The following is a 10,471-nucleotide window of genomic DNA, read 5'->3' as shown; positions in this document are numbered from 1 at the left end:
TGGTTGAGTCACCATCCCTGGATGTGTTTAAAAAAGGACAGGATGTGTTTAAAAAAAGACAGGACGGGGCACTTGGTGCCATGGTCTAGTTGAGGTGTTAGGGCTGTGTTGGACTCGATGATCCTGAAGGTCTCTTCCAACACAGCAACTCTGTGATTCTGTGACTTGATGATCCTAATGGGTCCCTCCCAGCTCAGCCCCTTCTGCAATTCTCACCCTTTGGCTCAGCCTTTATGTCCCCTTGAGGCACTGGCAGAGCTGTTGGGGACAGGGCAGCCCCAGCGTTCCCCTGTCTGTGACACCCCAGCGCTGACAGCCCCAGCGTTCCCCTGTGTGTGACACCCCAGCAGTGACAGCCCCAGCGTTCCCCTGTGTGTGACACCCCACCAGTGACAGCCCCAGCGTTCCCCTGTCTGTGACACCCCAGTGGTGACAGCTCCAGCGTTCCCTCCCTGCAGATGCTCCAAGGGAAGCGTCCAGAGCCGTGTCCAGTCCATGGAACTGAGCAGCCACTGCCCAGCCCGGCCTGGGCTGATGTGGATTCCTCTGCACACAGCTCGGGGAAGGTCCCCCTGGCCACCTGCACAGGACCACAGACAAGTGTCAGACACAGTTACAGAGCTCTGCCCAGAACTGCTGGAGAAGTCGATTATAAAAAAAAAAACCAAACAAAAAACAAAAAACCAAAAACAAAAACAAACAAAACCATACCAAAAGGAGAAAACCATCGCCTATATTGCCAGCTGGGGGCTATGTACAAAACACGAATAGGACGGGACTGCTAGGAACGTGTCTTGAGCCTTTTTATTTTCCAGCATCCATCTCATTACATGGTTATGACAATGGGAAGATGCCAGCAGCTCACATCCCATGCAGCAGACCAAGAACGTAATGTGACAACTTACTTTATAAGTTTTTTGACTAATCACACAAAGCAAAAGCATTTTGACAGTAGTTCTATCTAACCACTATAAGCACACATACACTCGGTTAAAACAATTCTTGCTTATTTTGAATACAATACCTGTTTGTAAGCCTTAAAACACAATGCACAGAGCTGCATTATTAAGCTTAGAACTTCCTAGTATCTTGCTAGATATACTTTTCTGCAGCTAAGGAAGTTATTCTAGACAAGCATTAATAGACAGACCATTGTTCCATTTGTCCTTACTTTTCTACTTTTTTAATAATTTTTCTGCTGACTTATTTTATGGCTAGTGCTTAACTCTAATCACAGTTCTGCTGTCTCTGAGGCCTGCCTTTTGCAGCTTTCCCAAAACCCTTTGATTTTATAAATTCGCACAACCTAAACAAAAAATACCCCCCAAGCAACAGAAAAAGAAACAAACAAAAAAACCTAAAAGCCAACAAAAACAAACAAATCAACCAAACAAAACAAAGAACAAAACACAGAACACACCCAAGGAAAAAAAAATCAAAACAAGAAAGAGAGAACTCCCCCCATCAGAGCTGTTCCATCCTTCAGTTGTCACACCTGCACTCACACAAGACCTGTGGCTGCAAAAAATGTGAATTTATTGGGCACATTTGCAGGAAAAGCGGGTGTAGGACAGGCTCTCAACAGAACTGCTTTCAGCTGAGACAAAAAGGCCCCTCTGGCAGCTGCAGGGCCATTGCAAATGCAGAGCCTCAGCCCACAGGCCAGAAAAGGGCTCTGAGTTCCCCTTCCCCTGACACCAAACCCTGTTCCCAGGCTGCTTCACACACAGGATTCTTCTGCAGGACTGCGCAAAGCTGAGAGTGGGCTCTGGCTTCTCCATGCTGCGTGTCCTAAAGCTGCCTGGGAGAAGAAATTTCGGGTCAGCTCGGCTGGCACAATCCCTCCTGGCATAGGGCACAGCGCCGGGAAGGGCTTTGCATACCGAGGCTTTGCTGCAGCCAAGGAAAGCTCCTGGCTCAGGGTCACCTTTGCTGCTCAGCCAGAGCCCCGAGTGCCCCAGCAGCAGCAGCAGAGAATGGCAGCATTGCCACGGACTGGCACAGGAGGGGAGATTTCCCCCTGGAGAGAGGCTCCTATTGCAGTTTTTGCATTCAGGCAGCTGCAGATATCTCGGCTTTGGCTGCACAGCAGCTGGAAATGCAAGTCCAGGAGCTCTGTCCATGGCCAGCCCCAGCAAGTGACAACAAGGACAGGGCCCTGGCACAGTGACATTTGCAAGGAGCACCTTCAGCAAGCGCTGGGGGCTGGGACTGTGTGCAGAAAACGCCCTGGAGGTCTCTGCAGCCAAGCAAAAGGAACAAAGTTTCAGTTGTGGCTTCATCCGGGAGCACCAAAATAGATTGTTTTCTATTGCCGGGTGTTGTAGGAGCCCCAGAGGAGAGCCCAGGGGGCCAAGGAATGGAGAGCGGGGACTGTGCAGGAGCCGGAGCAGCGAGAGAGGCCGGGCTGAAGGTGCGGGGCGGGCACGGGCTGGGAGGGGGCCCAGCCCGGGGGTCCCGCAGAGCCTCCCTGCTCCAGAGCCCAGCTGCGACAGCGGGGCAGCTGCCGGGATCGCTGTGCCAGGGACGGGCCGCAGCTGGGGCTTCCGAGGGGCTGGGCTGGATTTGGTGCTGGGATGTTTTGTTGGCGGCCCCGGGCGGGCTGTGGGAGCCGGGAGCGGCCGGGCGGGCCCGGAGCCGCCCCTCGGGCCGGGAGCCCCGGGCAGAGCTCTGTGCTCGGGGGCCGGGCCGGGCAAAGGCTGAGGGAGAGCGGGGGAAGCGCTGGCACAGAGGCCCCGGGCTCGCCGTGCCCCCCTGGCCGCGCAGCCGGGCTCGGGGCCGCCTCGCTCAGAGCCGGCCCCGGCTGCGGGGGTCCCGGGGCTCCCTGGGCAGGGGGCGGCGGGGGCTGCCCGAGCTCCGTGCCCGGCGCTGGGCGCGGCTGCCGAGGCAGCGGAGGATGCAGGGTCCCCCCGTGCTGGGGCTGGCTCTGCCCGGCCCAGGGGCTGCACTGTCAGCCCAGAGCCACCTGGGGATCGCCCGGGACCGGCAAGGGCTGGCAGGGAAACCGGCACTGGAGGGAGCAGAAACGGGCAATGCGAGAGCTGGGGGTGCTCCAGAAGCCTGGACATGTTGGCAGCATGGACAGGGGGGAGCCATGGATACCCCAGGACCCTGAAACAGGGACCCCGGACAGTGCTGACCCCTGGGATACCTGTGATGCCAAAGTGGTGAGCCCAGAGAAGGAGGACCTGCGGGATTGCCAGGAGCCCCAGCAGCCCAGAGGGGGGAACAGCAATACAAAGCTGACCTGCAGCAACCCAGACAGGGGAGCCTCCAGGAGCCCAAAGTGGAGACACCAGAGAGGAGAAACCCAGGGTTGAGTGTTTTGGTTGAATCTTAGTAATTTGTGTATTTTTGGGCACTGAATTTTAGTGTTTTGGAAGTTTACAAAGGCACCAGATTCCCGGTGACTTCTAGAGTGTGGAGGCGCAGGGGCCCAACATTGGAACTGTAATACCTCAGGGCAAAGGTGACCAGGGTCAGAGAGAGACACCCCTCTGAGGACAATGCTCTCACCATCAGCATTTGCAGGCCCATGTGAATGCAGCAGGCTTCATTGGTGTCACCCACTCCAGCTGCCCTTTTTCTTTATATGGATTCCCCCTAGAATGTTCTCCCCTCTCTTGTCCCCCATTGGTCCCGGTTTACTGCAATGCTCCGCCCCTGTTACCTCATTGGTTCCCCAGTTGGCTGCCCCTCCTCTGCACCACCTGTGCTCAGTTCCCATTGGCCCTTGGCCCTCAGACCCGCCCCTTTCCCCCCTTACCAAACCCTGTGTCCTCAGCCCCATTTTGTCTCTGTGCCTGGACCCTCTGCATTGCAATAAACTGCATTTGGAGCTGTGCGCACAGACCCGTCTCTGGCCTTGTCCATCAGCAGGTTAAGCAAGCGTGCTCCGGGCTCTGGGAGTGCAGCTTGCTCACAGGGGCTCGTTGTGGATGTGCCACAACACCAGAGATGGACTTGGGCAGGAGGAACACCGTAATCCAATGTAGTCATACACTGTATTTTCCCCCAAACCAGGATTTCTCATTCCCAAACTTTGGCTGGATGGAGGAGGAGGCTGTAAGGAAGAGGAAGATGCCCCGGGACACCCAGGCAGGTGAGGAGGAGTAAGTGCCCCTTTCCCTTTCTCATCTGCTCCATCTCCCAGCCCAGCAATGCCCCCGGCTGCAGGACAACCCCACTGCTGTCCTGCTGGGGATGCACTGGGGGATCTTCTTCCCTTTCCCAGCGGCATAGGGGCAAATCTCATCCTCACCTTGTCCTTCCTCCCCCAGACAAGGAGGTGAGGATGGAGACCAGGGAGGACAAATCCCCACAGAAGAACCTCGAGGAAGAGGCAGATTGGAGCGGCTCCACGGGGCAGGAATCCAACAGGGAGGAAAAGCTCCAGAGATGGCACAGGAAGAGGGGACCAAACCCAGCCCAGGGTGCTCTGAGGTGAAAGGCTGCACCCTGAGCCAGGAAGGTGGAGAGAGCTTCAGCCAGGGATTGGAGCTGGTGACCCATGAGCAGCTTCATGACGGGGAGAAGCCCTACAAGTGTTTGGAGTGTGGGGAGAGCTTCAGGCGGAGCAACGCCCTGATGAGCCACCAGATGATCCACACTGGGGAATGGGCCTGTGAGTGTGGGGAATGTGGGAAGGGCTTCAGCTGCTGCTCCCACCTCATCATCCACCAACGCATCCACACTGGGGAGAGGCCCTATGAGTGTCCTGTGTGCCAGAAGAGGTTCCAAACCAGCTCCAATCTCCTCCTGCATGAGAGAATTCACACACAGGAGAGGCCCTTCCGTTGCCCCGACTGCGGGAAGGGCTTCAAGCGCAACTCCCACCTCATCACCCACCAGCGAATCCACACTGGGGAGAGGCCCTACGAGTGTTCCCAGTGTGGGAAGAGCTTCACCCAGAGCTGTAACTTGAACAGACACCACCAGAGGCACAGTTAAGGGAAGGCCTATAAATGCCCCAACTGCAGAAGGAGCTTCATGCACTGCCCTAACTTCGTCCCCCCACTGGAGAGCCCACATTGGGAAGAGCCCTGGTGATCCATGGTCCCTGTGATCCATGCTGGGAAGACACTTGTAGCTTTTCCTGGTTCTGTCAATGATATGATGTGAGATTGAAGAACATGACGGTGTGGCCATGGCCATGATGTTACATTCAGTCCCACCTTAGGTTATTGCCAGGGGCAGGCAAGGGACTCTCTCTCTCGCAAAGAGGAGGGTGTCCTTTCCAGGCAGGAGGAAATATGTGGCCAGGAAGAGACGGTTGTTGATGTTGTAGTTTTCCCTGTAAATAGTTTTTGTTTTCCCTTCTGTTACCAGTATTGTTTCTCTTCCTGTTTGTTGTTTATCTCGTTGCTGTTCCCATTAAATTGTTCTTATCCCAGCCCAGGATCTTTGCCTTTTGTTCTTTCCATGGGAGGTGGAAGGGCAGCGAGTGGCAGCGTGGTTTTAGTGGGAGCAGGAAATTGGGGAATCCCATTCCTGAACCCTGGCCCATGGAAACCGAGCATCCCAGCTGCTCCCAGCCCTGGTGGCCATGGCAACAGCCTTGGGAGCGGGTCCCTGGCTGGGGCTGTGGGAACCTCTTCCCTCTGGTGCCCAGGGACAGGACTGGAGGGAACGGCTGCAGCTGAGTCGGGGCAGGCTCAGGCTGGATCTCAGGAAAAGGTTTTTCCCCAGAGGCTGCTGGGGCACTGCCCAGGCTCCCCAGGGAAGGCTCCCAGCTCCAGGGCTCTCTGAGCTCCAGCAGCGTTTGGCCAGCGCTGCCAGGCCCAGGCTGGCATTGTTGGGGTGTCCTGTGCAGGGCCAGCAGTTGGACTCCAGGATCCTGATGGGTCCCTCCCAGCTCAGCCAATTCTGTGGATCTGGGATCCCATGACCCTGGGGATGGGACTGCCAATGGTTGCCATGGCAACGGGCTCTGGCTGCAGGCCTGAGCTGGTGTCCATGGCAACCACTCCTGGCATGGGGTCTGCATGGAGCTGCCGAGGGACTGAGCACACAGGGGGCTGGGGATGGTTGCCATGGAAACTGACCATAGCAACAGGGGGCTGGGGATGGTTGCCATGGAAACTGACCATAGCAACAGGGGGCTGGGGATGGTTGCCATGGAAACTGACCATAGCAACAGGGGGCTGGGGATGGTTGCCATGGAAACTGACCATAGCAACAGGGGGCTGGGGATGGTTGCCATGGAAACTGACCATAGCAACAGGGGGCTGGGGATGGTTGCCTGCTAAGGATCAGATTTGTCACAGGCCCTCAGAGGGGTTCCACGGGGACTTTCCAAGAGTCTCCAGGCTGTTCAAGAGCTGGAATGTCACGGGCAGAGACAGGGGCTCCATGGACACCTCCCAGGGGTTTCTGGGGATGGTAAGGAGCCCTGTGGTCGGACGCAGTCACAGCCATTCCATGGTGACATCCCAGGGCACCTTGGGCTGCAAAGGCACCGATCTGTCACAGGCACTCATGGGGGTTCCATGGTGGCATCCCAGGAGTCCCCAGGCTGCCAAAGAGCCAGGATGTCCCAGACACTCACAGGGGTTCTTGTTATAGGCACAGCAGGAGCTTCAGGCAAAGTTTATTGGAGAAGATCCTGTTAGGTCATGAGGTGCAGAAAGGATCCCTAATAGCCCTCACAGATCCCCAAAAGTCACTGTGGAGTCAGAGATGACACAGACTCAGATCAGAAGGCTGAGAGCTAAAAGCCACCCGTTTATTCAATCCTCTTCTTTTATACCTTGGTTTGCTACAAGTGGACCTCATTGGTCATTCAATCAACATATTTCACATGATTGGCTAATTAAGAAAGCACCTTCCATTAAACAACTTTATGGAAAAAAACAACTTATTCCAAACACCACCTGTGGATAGTTACAATTCTTTCTCTCCAGCTCCCTAAAAGTTCCCAGACCAATTCATGGGAAACGTTATCTTGCTTTCTCTGTCTCTGACCGGACTGTCATATCCACACTCAAACATCCCCAAGAACCTCCAGGCTTTCTAAGCACTTTTTGTGAGAACAGCCTTGGAGCAGCTGGTTCCAATCCCAGCCCTGGACTTTTCAAGCGTTTGTGTGTAGAGAATTAATGAGGTGGAATTAATATTTTGTTGTGGTTTGACCAGGAAGTGAGTTTCTGGGAAAGTTGTGGTCAAACCAATCAGTGGCCAGATTTGAAAATTGCCACCAGGTGTGTTCACTGGGGACCTGGGTACGCCTCTGAGAACACACAGGGGTTAAAAGCAGAAGATTCCCAGAGGGACTCTCTCTTTTGAGTCCAGCCATGAGTTGATCTGACCTCCTCCCCTGGCCAGCTGCGTCTGGGTGGGGCAGGGGAGGCCATGCGGCCTGAGGGGAGGGAGGCCGGAGCCCTGCAAGGTGCAGGGGTGGAGGAGACCTGGGATGTTTCGGGCAGCACCCCCGGGAGAGAGTGATAGAGAGTCTGTGCTGGCTTGAAATTTGATATCTTGTGCTGGCACCATGGCCAGGAGAAGAAGTGGGGGGGGGCAAGGTGCGCAGCCGCGGGCAGACCACAGCCGAGGTTTTAATTCTTTTGTGTTGAGACAATGGAAGCTGTAAAAACACTGATCCTCCCCAGCTGAGAATTAAGAGGGAACGAAGGATGAGCAAATGAGAAGAAGGTTTGAGTGAATAAAGAAATGCCAGCAGATGAGAAGCGCCCTAAATGGAGGAGATGATGGAGTGGACTGTTGGGCTAAACTTGTCTCTTACATGGCCACGGGACAGAACCAATTTCTTCCTGTAATGTAGAGACTGCACCTTGGGGGAGGTGGTTGGCCAAAAACCAAAAGTGACAAAGCTGTTGTAAGAAGAAGTAGAGGGAACAGAGACTGATGAGGAGGGTGTGGTGGAGCCCTCTGCCTTCAGAGGAGAAAGATCTCTGTTCACGAGGCCCTTTGGCCCCAAGGGGTGAAATATGGGGGGGACTGGTGTCCCAAATGGTGAGAGGCTGCCACTTCTTGAAGCTGAGCAAAGCATTGTTAAAAAGACCTAAGAAGCAGTTTGGATCCATGGACAGTGGTGAGAGCACTGGACATGGAAGGAAGATGGTCACCACGGCAGATTCTCTCCGGGCGGCTGCCACGTGTGACACGGAAGCACAGGAAGTTCCAACTGTGTTTCCTGGGGAGGCCCATGGTGCAAGAGGGAGACTCCTCCCTCCTGATGAACTGGGGGGAGGTTGTGTGAGAGATGATATTGGACTGAGAAGTGAGTGTTAGAGAGGATTGAGTGTTAGAAAGGTAGAAGGAGGAAGAGTGTTTTGGAAGTGTTCCATTGTGGATTGTCGTGTGTAATTTTTTTTCCTTTTTATCCATTTTGTCTCTATGTTGTAGATTAATAAAGTGTTGGGGTTTTTTTCCGCTCCATTCCTAAGTTGGAGCCTGCTTTGTTCTGTTTCTGAGTCCCATCTCACGGTAACCATTTTGCAAATATACCTTTCACGGGGGCAATGGCATTGTGCCAGGGTCAAACCATGACACCTTTAAAGAATTTGTTTCACAGGATTAAGGATGGCAAACCTGAGATATTTATATAAATATCTATTATAGCAATGATGAAACAAAATTATCTTAATCAGAAATATTTACACCAACATATAAGAGCTATAACATATTATATTGAATAGAGCACTTGGAAGTGATTTCAAAGCAACTGTGTTAAAGCAAAACCAGTTATTTAAGAGAGATTAATGTCACTCCCCCAGACTAATGATTGTGGGCAAATTCCTTTGGCTCAACCTGGAGAAGTGACTTTGAGGGATGTCCCCACTGCAGAGAATCTCCACAGCCCCAAGCAGGGAAATGTCAGGAGATGCTGCTGTTAAAATCTGGGACGGGGCTTCTCTAGTCTGAAGTGCTGCCCTGTCAGTCAGATGTGCCCAGGCTGGGCCAGCTCAGCAGCTCTGCAGAAGCTCTCAGTGCTGTCCCTTGGTTGTTCTTTCTCTGTGAATTATTCCATCCCTGCCAGTTTCCCTCTCAGGATGTTGGATTTTGGGATGGAGAAGTCTGCTTTCAGTATTATTCACCCCAAAAGCAACATGATCCTCCTCCTTAATTTCCCACTGGGGGCTTTGCAAACAAGGCCTTGCTGGAGATGTTGGAGTCCATGGCAGGCAGAGCCTCCTGCTCCAGCAGGAACTGCCTTTCCTGTGCGATCATCAGGGCAGGTCCCGCTGCAGGAAAAGCCCCAGGCCAGCCCCAGCACAGGGAAGGGCCTGGGCACAAGGGCAGAGTGCCGTGCTGGGAGCTGTGCCAGGCAGAGCCTGAGGCACCAAAGGCACCTTGGCAGCAGCAGCTGCTTGCAGGGCATGGCCAGAAGCCTCCCTTGGCAGCCCGGCCTGGTGGCCAGCACTGCAGAGCTGCTGCCTCAGGGCTCATTTCTGCCTGGGCTCTGAAAAGCCACTTGTGCTCCAGGAGCCTGCCTGGGAAGCCATTGGTCCCAGCACCTTGGGCACAAGATATGAATGACAAAACTCTTCATGCCAGCAGAGACAAGGCAGGGACAGAGGAAAGGGGAGAGCCAGGCACAGGGGACAGGGCTGCCATGGTGATGGCTGTGAGGTCCCTGCCCCTGCAGCAGCCTGGCTGCCCTCGCAGACATTCTGGCCAGAAGCGTTGTGAGGGCACCCAGCACATCAGAGAACTCACAGAACAGGAATTCTGTCCTTGGGAATGAGAGGGTTTCATTGGGTCAGGTTGCACAAAGTTCCTGCTCTTGGATAATTCCTGGGATGAGGAATCCACTTCTCTGGAAAAACAACTGCAGTTTTGTGCCACTCTCATCATTGTGAAATATTTCCTCCTTCTAACAAATGTAAATCCACCCTCATTCAGTTCAGAGATACTGGCCCTTGTTCTATCACTGCAAGATTTGGGAAAAAATTCCTTTGACTACTATTTTTCCATTTTCACAGACTTTGGAGAGGACCCAAAAATCTCCCAAGATGGGGTTTGGAGGCCTCATCATATAACCAGCGGGAGGAGGCTGCAGGCTCTGGGCTCACTGGTGTGGAGACTGAGGACAGAACAGGAGTAGTCCGGGAGGGATTGAAGGGTGGTTTCAGAGAGGCTGGAGCTTTCCTTCATAATGAGAATCATCCTGAGAAAGAGATAATGGCACCAAGGGTGGCTGAGGAGGCCCAGACTGGACAGCAGGAGAAAGGAGTTTCCCTGCCAGGGCAAGGCTGTGGTGCAACACATCCCCCAGAAGGCGCCTGGAGCAGTCCAAGGCTTTGTGTGGGCAGGCAGAGGCAGGCAGGAGGCAGAGCTGTCAGCAAAGGAAGGGGCCAGCCAGGTGGGGCAGCCAGGGGATGACGACAGCCTGCAGGGACAGAGGTGCAGGTTTGCTCAGCATCAGAGACATCTTTTCCTCGCTTCTCCCCACCTGTCATCACTGCCTCCAGTGTTGTTCTCTGGCTGCAAACTGGGGACACTTTCTCAG

The 10,471-nt window shown here is 54.2% G+C and overlaps 1 protein-coding gene across 2 annotated transcripts; it reads left to right on the top strand.

The window, feature by feature from the left end:
* The first annotated feature begins 2,324 nt into the window (after window positions 1–2,324).
* On the top strand, window positions 2,325–5,392 carry LOC135287705 (zinc finger protein 22-like). Of its 2 annotated transcripts, XM_064400928.1 has the most exons (3): window positions 2,325–2,413; window positions 4,024–4,112; window positions 4,281–5,392. In XM_064400928.1, the coding sequence occupies exons 1-3, from the start codon at window positions 2,360–2,362 to the stop codon at window positions 4,948–4,950; spliced, it is 813 nt and encodes a 270-aa protein (XP_064256998.1). In that variant the 5' UTR covers window positions 2,325–2,359; the 3' UTR covers window positions 4,951–5,392. The 2 variants fall into 2 exon arrangements, 1 of the variants encoding a protein (XP_064256998.1); XR_010351257.1 differs by lacking the exon at window positions 2,325–2,413 and having other exon boundaries at window positions 3,048–4,102.
* The last annotated feature ends 5,079 nt before the right edge of the window (window positions 5,393–10,471 follow it).

The sequence above is a fragment of the Passer domesticus genome, chromosome 30 (assembly GCF_036417665.1).
Source record: "Passer domesticus isolate bPasDom1 chromosome 30, bPasDom1.hap1, whole genome shotgun sequence".
Classification (NCBI taxonomy): Eukaryota; Metazoa; Chordata; class Aves; order Passeriformes; family Passeridae; genus Passer; species Passer domesticus.
The sequence above is the reverse complement of the archived record's forward strand: the minus strand, read 5'-3'. Positions and strand labels throughout refer to the sequence as shown.

Coding starts and splice junctions, on each gene's coding strand:
- LOC135287705 (XM_064400928.1), top strand. CDS start 2,360: ATGGAGAGCGGGGACTGTGCAGGAGCCGGAGCAGCGAGAGAGGCCGGG. Junction 2,414..4,023: donor CGAGAGAGGCCGGGCTGAAG/GTGCGGGGCGGG, acceptor CCCCCAAACCAG/GATTTCTCATTCCCAAACTT. Junction 4,113..4,280: donor ACCCAGGCAGGTGAGGAGGA/GTAAGTGCCCCT, acceptor TTCCTCCCCCAG/ACAAGGAGGTGAGGATGGAG.